This window comes from Falco naumanni, chromosome 19 (assembly GCF_017639655.2).
Source record: "Falco naumanni isolate bFalNau1 chromosome 19, bFalNau1.pat, whole genome shotgun sequence".
Lineage (NCBI taxonomy): Eukaryota > Metazoa > Chordata > Aves > Falconiformes > Falconidae > Falco > Falco naumanni.
Genome location: NC_054072.1, coordinates 6,104,515 through 6,116,578, shown reverse-complemented (window position 1 = coordinate 6,116,578; position 12,064 = coordinate 6,104,515). Strand labels below are relative to the sequence as shown.

The window sequence follows — 12,064 nt, the reverse complement described above, 5'->3', positions numbered from 1 at the left end:
CTCTTTAATAAAAATTTATTGACTTACAAGTGATTATTTATCAAAAGGCCATTAATAGCGGCTCCGGGAATGATGTGCTACTGGGTGGTGCGTGGAGACTAATAGCAAATCAATGCCAGCATCCGGGCAGAATCCATATGAGGGCCCCTGGCCCCAGCAGGCTGCATGGCTGCTGCAGCCAGAGCCAGCAGCCCCTACCCTGCGGGCCGCCCAGCGCTTCCCCCATGGTTATTTATCGCTTACAAATGAAATGATCGATACTTTTAATCTAGAGCTAAATTTATTAACTTTCTCATCGGAGAGAGACATATTGACTGGGGGCACGGGGAGGGGGAGCCAAGGAAAGATGGATGTGTGCCTCCTAACCTGTCCAGCCAGCTCCCTGCCTGCTGCTGAGCATCCCAGCAGGAGCAGGGCTGCTGGAAATGTTCCCTGAGCACGGCGGGGCAGTTGGAGGGCCTGCAGAGCCGGGAGGGCGGGCAGGCTCCTGAGCATCTCCACAGCCTCTGTGACAAGGGCTGGGGGACCCAGCCGTGGGCAGAAGACTTGTGGGCACCCGCAGCTGGGTCCAAGCACCCAGGGGTGCAGGGCACACTGCTGCAGGCACTGGAGTGTGTGTGAGGCCAGTGCAGAGCCCCTGCCCGTGCCTGCAGCGGCTGTGGTGTGGTGTTTGCATGACCTGAAGCCAATGCCCATACCCCCCACCCCGCCCCAGAGAGGAGGGCTCTGGGTGCGCAGTCCTGGAGGACGGGAGGGATGCGGGTGAGTGCTTGGCATGCTGCTGGCTGGGGAAAGGTGAAGGAGAGCCTAGAGATCCCGCCCAGGCAGCCCCAGCCCAGGGCTGTGTCCCCATCTGCAGCTGAGCACACGGGGAAAGGGCACCCATAGGACCCAGTGGGGGCGGCACTGCCTGGGCACCCCACGGCTCTCTGGGGCAGGGGCACCCTCCGGAGCCAGCCCAAACCACGGCACAGTGCAGCGGCCTAGGCCCAAACAGCCCCCTGAGCAAGGGAAAAGCTCTGCACGCCTTGGAGCCTGAGCAGCAGAGCTGTCAGGCAAAACTGGGGCTCTTCTCCCCGGGCCAGAGGCTGCCAGGGCTGCCACAGAGGTCAGCAGCAGCTTTTTGGGTAAAAGCACATGACTCAAGCAGGAAATGGAGCAAATACAGCTCGTAAAATGCTACGATTACATGGTACAGAGCAAGGGTCCTCAAACTTTTTTAAACAGGGGGCCAGCGCGGATGAAGTGGCAGGAAGCCATCTGCGGCTGCTTGCTTTCCCCCCCCAACCCCCTGGGGGAGGGGGGGGGGGGGGCGGGAGCGTATCTAGCCCGCGGGCCGTAGTTTGAGGACCCCTGGTATAGGGTCACTACAGGGTAACGCACACCTGCTTGGTAACTGAAACTTAGTGATGCTACAGGCTAAGTCCCATCATGCATGTGCTATACCCAGCATTGCTTCGACAACTAAAAGATGGTCAAAAACTCTGTATGAAGAGAACAACTGCCAAGGACCTAAGGGTTGCACTTTGCTTTTTCCTTTTCTTTTCTTTTTTGAAGGAGCAAAGTACAGCCCCATCAGTTAACAGACACCGACGGAGGACTGGTGAACTGGTGTTAGGGGCCGTACCTAACGAACCGGGTAAAACAAGTAAACTGAAATGCTAGTTAATAGGCCCTTGATGCTGTAATACACCCCTAATGAAGGAGGGGTCCTAGCCTGGGCAACCGAGGTGTCTGTCAGCAAGGAGTAGTTGTTCTGTCTTCTACTGGTAGCACAGGAGCATAAGCAATACACTTCGGTCCTGTAGATGTTAACTATCTCCTGCTCGGCTTCAGCTGCTTTTGTTCTGTTACCTTAGGTGGAAAGAAAACGATATCAGGCTTTGTTGTTTTTTCTTCCCCACCCCCCCCCCACTCCAGATCAGTTGCCATAGCTGAAGTTGGGCGGGAGAAGAATGTGAAATTGGGGTAACAGTGAAAAGCATGGGGCCAATAAGGCCATCTCCATCACCAAACACGAACAGCCTGGTTTCTCTTGGCAGGGCTGGATGTTAATGGTGATCATGTGTAACAGATCACTGATAATTGAACGCAATGTTTGTGCAGGTAATGCGTCTCTGTGTGTGTATTTATAAAGGATCCTATTTTGAGCACTATGAGAAGCAAAGGCAAATCAATTAGGTATAGAAATGTTTCCCCTAACTGTACGTTAGCAGATCATATGCTGCTAAGTGTAGCTTTACGTCACTGTAAGGAAGACTGTCCCCTCGCAGGTATCATACTGGGAGCAGTTCAGTTTATTCTTACATTAAATGATGGACCTGGCATAGGTGGATGTCCTGGTTTCAGCTGGGATAAGGTTCATTTTCTTCTTAGTAGCTGGTGCAGTGCTGTGTTTTGGATTTGGTGCCAGAACAATGTTGATTAGCACACCGATGTTAGTTGTTGCTGGGTGATGTTTATACCAAGTCAAGGACTTTTTGGTTTCCTGGGCCCTGCCAGCCAGAGGGCTGGAGGGACATGGGGAATGGGGAGGGCCAGGACAGCTGACCTGAACTAGCCAAAGGGCTATTCCATACCATGTGACGCCATGCTGAGTATATAAACTGGGGGAAGAAGGCAGGGCGGGACATCCAGCATCACGGTGTTTGTCTTCTGAGTAACCGTTACGTGTGATGGAGCCCTGCTTCCCTGTGGACGGCCCAGCACCCGCCTGCACACGGGAAGTTTGCTTGTGTAGCTTTTGCTTTACCTGTTAAACTGTTCTTATCTCAATCCTTTCCGATTCTCCTCCCTATCCCTCTGGGTGGGGGATGCAAGTGAGCGGCTGTGTGGGGCTGGGTTGCCAGCTGGGGTTCAACCACGACAGTGGAGAACACCACATCACGGAAAATAGGGTTCCTCTACTATGGAGACAAGTTGTGCATCCCCTGCTTGCACATTGTGCACAGGTAAAGATGACCTAACTGACCCAAGAGAAGTGTTTTGAAGCCACTAGCAATGGGAAGGAGGGAGGCTGCACAGAATGGGAATATGTGGGGGTATGTGCATCCTGTCTCATGAGAAAGGTTAGGGGAGTTTCTGAACCCTTCCTCTCTCTTGCTTTCTTTTCTCCATTTCTCTGTCTTGATATAGCGAATAAAAGGAAGCAGGCACTGAACTACCTTGAATCCATGTTAGTATCTAGTGCAGGGAAATTAAAATTTTGGGACATTCATGCAGAACAGCTGTCCTGACCTAGGGGATAGCAGATGCCCGCCCCCAACAAACACCACTTGAGGTACAAAGGAAGCACTGTGCTGCCTTCTCTAGCCTTCTAGAAAATGCAAGCAGGCTGCTGCAGGTAGCAGTGAAACAGTATTTGCTTGTAAGAGCAGGCAGAAGACCCAGTGAAAGTGCTAGTTTGTAGGAACATAAGGAAAACTGGGAAGTACAGGTGATGAATGCTCAAATACAAGTTGTTTTACTGAAAAATATACTTGCAGAACTGAAAGGGCAAGGGGTACCACCTCCAGCACAAGATTTCTGTTTCCTTGCAATAAGCTGAGATTATATATGTACATGTTGGTGCATAACAAGATCAGATCCCACCATTTCCCTCAGCAGACACCTGACAGGGGATCTCCTGCCCCAGATTCTCAGCCTCTCCTACCCACCCTGGGCTCCACCACGGCACGTATTGATTCAAGAGCCCCACCTGCTACACCAGTGACAACTGCCTGGCAACCCGCCGTTCCAGGGGACAGAGGAAGGCTTCCAAGGAGGATGATCCTCACTGCTTGAGGAACCCCAGCAAAGAGGCTGTTATGCAGATGCTGGAGAAGCAATGGTCTGGGTCAGGCTGTAACAGGAGGGCAGCAAAAGGAAAAGGAAAGGTTTCTCTTTCCGGAAGTAAAGCTGGAAATGGCCTCAGAGACCACATACTGCTCCTAAGGGGTTTCTGCCACACAAATGAGAAGCACAGGCTCACGAAGACTCCCTTGGTTGTCAAGGCAGCTAATTTCAGTGCAGCTCACTAGTTTCTGTGCCATGGGAGACTTGTAACTGACACACATGTACATCAACACACCAGTCCTCCCCCTGGGCTTGTAAACACCGTATGGAAGCAAATGACACCGTAAGTGTTTCATTTAATATTGCCCCTGCAAGGGGCTTCACTGTAACAGTAACAAGAAGGCATCTTTGCCAAGACCTGCCCAGGGCCTGAAGACTCGAGGCAGTAATAGTGCCTCTGGGAAAGAACAGCCAGAGGATGAAGGAGCAAGTCCAAGCAGCTCTGGAACAGCCAAAGTCCAAAGATTCAGAGCTGCTTCAGACAAGCCCTGGCTCGTGCTGGAGGCAGAGGGCTCTGGCCAGGCCCAACACCAGTGCTGGAGGCAGAGGGCTCATGAGCGGCTCCGGTCTTCATGGTTGCCTACAATCATTTTGCTGTAGAGTTTCTGTTGCTCCTCCTTGAACGTGTCTTTCACCTTCTCCCTCTTTAGTCCTCCATCCCTGGGGAAAGAGTCATACCATCAGAGATGCTGCAGGTGTGCACCATCTGAAATTTCAGTTGGGGCTGCTCAGAGCAGGGCAGAGCTCCCGCCACCACCAGACAGCTACCCTTGTACCTTACAGTGCCGGGGCACGCTGCAGACCAACCATCCCCAAGGGGAGTTACTTTCACACCTTGCTCTGCCAGGAGCTGCACCCATGGCCCCACACTGTGCTCAACATGGCAGCTCCGTCAGAAGCGTGAGCTGCTCTGATACCACTACAGGAGACCGCCTGCAGAGTCCCTCTGCCCCTCAGATCTCACTGCTTGAAAAAGGAAGTTCCCAAGCTCAACCCACTTTGCTGAGCATCAAGGTAGAACCAGAGTATCCCAGTGCAAGCTGAAATCACAGAATGAAGCCCTGGTGCCCAACACACACAGCAGAAGCAAAGACTTGGGTCACTGCTACAGAAGAGCAGTTTTGGAGGTCACAGGCAACATCCATCTCCATTTCTCCATAGCCCTACTGTGCCCTGTGCAAGACACAAACTTATCTCCGCAGCCCACAAGCACAGACAAGGACCCAGGAACAAGGAACCCTGGCACCAGGAAGAGAAAAGCCTGCCTGGACTCACCAGAGCAGATCCACAAGGCCCCCCTGCCTGGCAATGGCTGACTTCACTCGATTGGCAAACTGGACAGCATCCTCTTTGGGCTGTGACAAAACAACACTGTTCAGAGCAGGAGCAAAGGGCCAAACAGACAGCAGATCAGATAGACCAGCTCCACCTTACTCACCTGCCTGGTCATTGGGGGCAAGTACCAGACACTGCAGACAATGGCCCAGCTAGTCATCATCCTAAGGAGGTAGGTTACCATGCCATATTTGCTGCTGTTCCAAAAGGCATCTCCAAACTGTGGGTCATACTACAGAGGCAGAAGAGCTCATCAAAGTCAGGGAGCGGCTGCACCCTCCCCGAGGCTCCAAGTTCCACCCCAAGCCCAGCAACAGGCCAGCCCTCCCAGAGCACTGCACGGAGTGACCTTGGCTTCCCCCTGCCCTCAGCCTGGGCTGCTGACCTAGCAGCACCAAGACCTGCCAAGACCGAGCTCTCACACAGAGGGCTGCTTGTGCTGGAAGAATGTTTGCTTTGCCATACCTTGATAGCTACAGGGTAAACTGTGGCTCCAATTTCAAAGCTCCCCTTTTTGAACATCATCACAGACGTGTTGTTGATGCACGTTCCTGCAAGAGGCAAGCACAATCTTCTCAACTCCCCTTCGCAAGTCGGTTCAGGAGTCTAAGCTATACAGCCAAGGGCTAGGCCACAGGCACCCAGCAACCGCCCCCTAACACTCACTCCAAACCCAGTTTGGGCACAGGACGTGCCGCTGGGACATCATATATCTGACTTCCACATTCTGGGTTCAGTCAGCTCTAAAGATGCAATGTCCCCCTTGTCTCGGGGAAGGGTCTCAAGGCCCTTGGCTGTGTAAGAGGGGAAGGAAGAGAGATGCTGTGCTGTCCCAATGGGTCACCTCCACCAGGTGCTTGTCTGGCCTTGCTCCACAACTCACCTTCTGGAAAGATGAGAATAGGCAGTTTGCTCTTGTCCTGGACGTGCTCTGTTAGCCTAAGTGGAAGAGTGTCACCAGTTAGCACAGGGGACAGCAGCTGTCACTAGCAACCCGCAGAGCATACGGTCCTTATCCTGGGGGCTACCTGGGTGCCAGCAAGTGGCACAGTTCCCAACACCCATGAGGCAAGGCAGTGTCTTCACCCAAGGGACGTGGGCAGCTCCCCCCACTTCCCCAGCCTCCAGACCTCCTCCTGCAGCTAGCAACTGGCACACCTTTTGGCGACAAGGTGACGATCTTTGACCTCAGAGCGTTCAAACCAGACGTGGGGGCAAGCTTTCACCATGGCCCTCTGTATCACACCCATGAGCCCTCCGTGGATCTGACCCACCTGAACAGAGCAAGAAGACACAAGTTACAAGACCAGGGGACACATGAAGGCCCAGGCAGCTCCTAGCTTCACGGCAAAGTTGTGGTTCATCTTTCTACCCCTGCCCTGGAAAGGCTGAGAGGAAAAGTCCCAGGCTTTGACTGGAAGGACAGATGTAGCAAGGCCCAAGTGCTTTCCACATTGCCAGAGGCCCAGCTGGGGAAGCACTTTGCTCTTCTGTGGACAGCAAAGCCCAGAGCTTTATTTGAAAAGCCATGCCCAGATTCCCCTGGTGCTCCGAGTCCCAAGCCAAGCTTGCTGGAAAGCCACATGCAATGGGACATCTGTGCACAAGGTCTGAGAGTGCCCTGCGACGTCATGCAGGGAAAAGTAGTTCTGCATGCTCAAAAGCCTTTTGCTGCCTGCTCCTTGTCCCATGAAATATACTTGCTGCTCCCACCACCTGTGCAGCCAGGCAGAGCTGGGGCTGAGGTGCAGACCTTACCATCGCGTAGTAGCCATCACTGGCCAGGATGATCACGTCAATGGGAGATGTGTGATTGGCCACACAGATGCCTCCATTTCGGGGTCTGTTTTCTCTAAATGCAAAACAAAGGTACGGGTGAGGACGGAGGAACAAAGCATAAGGCCTGCAAGAGGCACAGCACGGAGCAGTTAGTGGAGAGGGACACCCTGCAGCAGACAGTGCCTCCTTACCGGTCATGGTAGGTGATGATGGCTGTGAGGGCGCGCACACAGATCCGGTAACACATCAGGTGGACATGCTTGCTCAGGAACTCCTTACACCTGCAGCCCAGGACAGAAGCTGTCACCCCCTGGTTCTACAGTATCGCCCGTAAGGATGTCACTCAGCCCAGCTGCCCCAGGACATGAGATCCAGGCAAGACTTCACATCTCTCCCACAGGAAGACATCTCATCCTGGGTTTTGCTGTCATCTTATGACCACCGATTCTTAACTCGTGAGAAGCAAACCTCAGCCTTTGCTCTCTTCTGTTATCTTTCCTTTCAGAGCCCAGGGCTGAGCTCTGCCACAGGCTTAGTGCTCACATCTAGGCCTTTTGTTTAAAATTACAGGGTGTCTCTTCCTGGGAGGCCACAAATGCCAAGACCACCCACCTTGTCTGCAGCAGGCAGAACAAACAGGCCTTGCAGGAAAACTTCGGGATTCTGAGGTCTCAAACTGCACAGGGGGCTCCCCATTCCCTCTTCCCTCAAAGACAAACTCACCTTCCATTTGGCAAATAGCCCACCACCGTCGTACCAGTCACCAACAAGCTGATGCCAGTAAACGCCAAGGCTATCCTGCAGGAAGAGGGAAGCTACACGCTAGCATAACCAGGCCACAGGCCCTACTCATCAAGTAGCCCACCTCTCCTGAGCATGTTGAACAGGCTCTGTGGAGCTTGGAGACCAGCTGCACTTGCTGCAGTGGGAACACGCCATCAGCACCATCTCGGCAGGAGCACTCACCTGAGGGGCAGGAGGAAGCAGTAGCGGATGAGCACCCCCAGTCCCCAGAGTACAGTGAGGCGCAGACTGATATACTGGAAGTTGTAGTTGGTCCTGCTGAGCAGGTTCCAGGACTCCAGCTCTTCAGCTGAAAACCTCTTGGTCACTTCATCATCCATGATGGTCTCAATGCCTTTGCGGCAGAAATAGAAGATATCTGAGAGCTCAAACTCAGGGGTGTCCAGGGCTTTGCCACTGCCGCTCCGGCGGATCTCCTTGATCTCCTCTTCCAGTGACGTTGGCTCCTTTGCAATGATACCTGCAACATGCCACAGGCAGCTCTGAGCAAAGTACGACTTGCCCGTTCAAATGCAGCTGAGAGCCAGGGCCCTTGCTCCCTTGCCCACCCTCCACAGGGCCCCCTTCCCTCCTCCAGCATAGACCAGCCCTCCCAACTCCCAACTGGGCGCTTCCCTCCCCTTCCTCACAAAACGGACCTCTCCATAGCTCCCTCCAGTCCATCTACATGGAGAAGGCTTCCCAGAAAACCTCAGCTGCTCCGAGACACATTTACCTCATCTCCCTAAAAGAATTTTGAACTTCGTATGTACCCACGCAGGGCACAATCTTACCATTGACGTAGGGCTTGTATAATGGATGGTTCTTCTCCTTGGCACCACGCTCTATTCTCAATGTTGCCCACTGCAAGAGACAAATGATGAGCAAGATTCACAAGGCTTGTAGCTCCATTTCACACTACCCCTTGTTCTACAGTAGACTTCCAGGAAAGACCATGGTTAAGGGGAGAAGATGGGGCTAAAGCAGGAGGCTTCCATACAGAACTGGAAGAGTGAGTGGTGTACACAACTGAACCCAGGTGGAAGCAGAGTCTGGCCTGGGAGGAATGTTTTTACAGCAGAGACCTGTCCGCCCTGCAAGACAAGAGAACCGATGGGGAGGTGACTAGTACAGGCACAGGACAGCCACGATGTTTGTGCGCCACTCTGCACAGCAGAGCGCCAGGGGGAAGCCTGAGTGCCACAGGGAAGCCGAGAGGTCAGTGCTGATACGGCACAGCAAGATTTTCTGCAGTCTCTGTGTCCTGTAGGCTCTGTTGCACCTGGCATGTGGTTGCCACTGCACAGCTTCTGGGTGGACCGTGCATCCAGCTGGTGCGGCCCACACCACAGCACAAGAAGCCCATCATGGAGCTGGTGCTATTTTTCAACCCTTCCTTCTTCCAAGCTCAAAGCAGAGACTGTGTTTTCAGGCTGCTGCTGAAAACATCAGGCCGATGACAGGATGGGATCCTTCCCTCTCAGATTCAGCTAACAGCTGCTGCTGCTTCTCAGCTGACCAGTCAGCCCAAAACTGCAGCAGCAAGCACCCTTAGACAGCTCTGTGGCAGCTGGCTGCCAGAAGCCATGCCCAGACTACCTGTTAGCCATAGAAACCTCTCTCAGCTAATTCTCAAGGACACCAGCAAAAACTGCTGGCCGGATTTCTGATCGGTCTTTCTGCCTGCCCTCCAAGTAACCCTCTCAGCTTCGCTCTCTTCTTCATTACACAGGCCTGGTAGAAGAAGCTGCTGAAGGAGGACTTGTGTACAGCATGCCGATTGCTCCAGGCTAGCTGCTCCATCAGGGATCTGCGAAGAAGGGGAAGCTGCTGGAAACTCCTGGCAACCCAGTCTCAGCCCGTGCCAGCACCAGGTCAGAAGGCAGTGATGTGGGAATGCTAACTACATATGCAGTTTCCAGCTCATCCAGCAGCTGCCTTTGCCAGCAGAAGGAACTGCAGGATTGCAGACGATTGCCTAGACACTGCCATCCCAGAGAAGTCAGGAGAGGAGCTCTGACCCAGCAGGTGCTGAGCAGCCTATGGAGAAGGCGTTCGTTCCTTGCACGCCCAGCTTGGGCTCCATCCTGACTGCATTAGCAGAAAACCCAGACTCCCATCTGGGGAACAGCAGGCGTGTCTCCCTCAGCCACCAACAGTGATGTGTAGCCACCACCCCAGTCCCTGCAGTTTGGGCTGTCCCCCCACAGGTTGCCAGACTGGACTGCTGTCCATCTGGGCTATGTTTGCAACACTGGCCTCTAGAGATGTGAAAATCTTTCAGGTAAATAACGCTCCTCAAAAATCCAATTCTGAATGACCAAACCTACTGAGTGAATTTTCCACCAAAACTGTAAGCAGTTGGGCCAGAGTGCTCCTCTCACCCACCACAAAGATTCTTTAATAAAAGCTGAAATAGACTTCAAAGTCTTTTCAGAAAAACAGTTTCAAAATTAAACAACAAAATAGATGCTGAGATTAAACATTCCTGAATTGAAGAAAGGAAAAAAAACCCAAAACCCAAAAAAACCCAAGGTGAAAAGTTCTATTGCAGATAAACCAAAATTCTTACTGATTTTTTTTCCCAGTTCAGTCACTACATTTGAAGTCAGGTCTTCAGACACCTGTGTTAACAAAGCACCTCACAAAGCCCAGGGTCTTCCCATCCACACCTCAGGCTTTTTGGGAGGACTCACGAGTTTAAAGAGCTGAACAGTGCAAATTGCAGGGCTGCCTTCCCAAGCCAGCCAGTACAGAGATACTGCTGGGGAAGACCACCCCTGTTCAAACAGCACCAGCCGTATCATAAATCCTTTAGCAGCCTGAACTTCATATTTAAGAGCCTAAAACCTCAATCACAGGTCACCCCTTTGGCTTTTGCCTGGGCCGCGAGGGTAAGGTGGTGTAGGAGTTTGGCAAAAATTCTCGTCTCACCAGGGACTTGCTTCAAGGAGACACGCTGGCTGTGAGACAGCCCATAAAACCAGCCTGCAAAGGCAGGCAAGAGAACAGCACGACCCCAAGCTGGAAAATTCCACTTGGCAAGAGGGTCAGCAAGGGCTGCTGGTCGTCCTGAGAGGGTGCAGGTGCAGATATGGCTGCTGGGCCCAGCAGATAAGCGGGCAGCGCTGCCGAGGGTGTTGAGAGCTGAGGGTTCTGGCCACAGACCGCTCAGGGCTCGCAGTACGGGAAGCCTTACCTCCAGCTTTGGCTTCATCCAAACATGTCCCGGAGAGAGGCAGCCTGCTGGCTGCAGCCTTGCCCCTCCCCATCACACCCTACACCCCTTTTGGCTTCCTTCCATATCAAATTGTAACAGGCACACTGCCTTGCCTAGGACGTTAACCCACCCAAGCACACACCTCCTTTCAGCACACTGACACGTTCTCCCGCGCCACCGCATGCTTACAGGCCACGCTATATCCTACTACTTTGCTTACAACATTAATTACTGGGAAAAAAATGCTCATCAACAGAGCTCTAGTAAACTACATTTGGCTGAGATGACCCAAACAGGTCATGTGGCACCAGCACACGTCACCAACAAACCAACCTCTCACCCCAGTTACCTGCAATGCTCTGCTGAGGGGCAAAAGCCTCTCTCCCTGGCACAACCACGCTTGACAAGACCCCTGTAAACAGACAGAAAATTATGAAAACAACTTACCTGGAAAATCTTTAATAAAGTTTTCATGTAAACCTTGCGGATGCCAAAGGAGACCCCAAAAATTGCTGGCACAATGATGAAAACCAGAAGCAGAGTGAAGAGGACAGTTATAGAAATCCCCAGGAGATTAACAACCAGGCTGTCAAAGGGGAGCAGGAGGAACATGGTGAAGGGCCCAGGCAAGGCTGGAGCCCTGCAGCCAGACAGAAGGGCTGCCCACAGCAATAAACCAGTCCTCCTGTTATTCAACAACAGTCTCACACATGCACTGAGTTCGCAGCCTGCTCACAGACCCCATTCCAAAATTCACATCCTTTTCAGGCTCTGCAAGAGAGGGAACACAACAGGATCAGGGCAAGCAGTTGGGAAAACAAGCGAACAGTCTGCTGGAAGCCCAGGTGAGTTCTGACAGCGTGGGCTGAGGTGCTCAAAGACGACGGAACACACACAGAGGTTCCTCCATAGGTGTGCAGCGAGCACTGCGCTGACACAGCTGCGCAAATGGATATCCTCCCAAGGCGCCGCTGAGCAAGTCCTGCTGTGGGGCAGCTTGTGAAGAACCTGGCAGCAGAATCCCCTTCTGGCTGCTGAAAGCATGCAGAGTCTCTTCACAGGGAAAAGGTGGAGTCCATCCCTGAGCCTGCATTGGAGGAGATCGAGGGAGTT

At 52.9% G+C, this 12,064-nt stretch overlaps 1 protein-coding gene across 1 annotated transcript; it reads right to left on the bottom strand.

Moving 5' to 3' along the window:
• Positions 1–4,110: 4,110 nt before the first annotated feature.
• Positions 4,111–11,576, bottom strand: GPAT4 (glycerol-3-phosphate acyltransferase 4). The gene is made up of 12 exons (XM_040617881.1): positions 11,399–11,576; positions 8,526–8,595; positions 7,915–8,212; positions 7,672–7,746; positions 7,140–7,229; positions 6,928–7,021; positions 6,328–6,443; positions 6,053–6,108; positions 5,635–5,720; positions 5,273–5,401; positions 5,110–5,189; positions 4,111–4,494 (listed from the first exon to the last, which is right to left on the bottom strand). The coding sequence occupies exons 1-12, from the start codon at positions 11,561–11,563 to the stop codon at positions 4,386–4,388; spliced, it is 1,368 nt and encodes a 455-aa protein (XP_040473815.1). The 5' UTR covers positions 11,564–11,576; the 3' UTR covers positions 4,111–4,385.
• Between the last annotated feature and the right edge of the window lie 488 nt (positions 11,577–12,064).

What these genes read in the sequence shown, in the direction of transcription:
- GPAT4 (XM_040617881.1), bottom strand. Translation starts at nt 11,563, where the DNA reads ATGTTCCTCCTGCTCCCCTTTGACAGCCTGGTTGTTAATCTCCTGGGG. An exon ending in TTTACCCTGTAGCTATCAAG is followed by an intron (nt 5,402 to 5,634) that starts GTATGGCAAAGC and finishes CTGCCTCTGTAG; the next exon opens with TATGACCCACAGTTTGGAGA. An exon ending in GGCCTTGTGGATCTGCTCTG is followed by an intron (nt 4,495 to 5,109) that starts GTGAGTCCAGGC and finishes CTCTTTCCCCAG; the next exon opens with GGATGGAGGACTAAAGAGGG.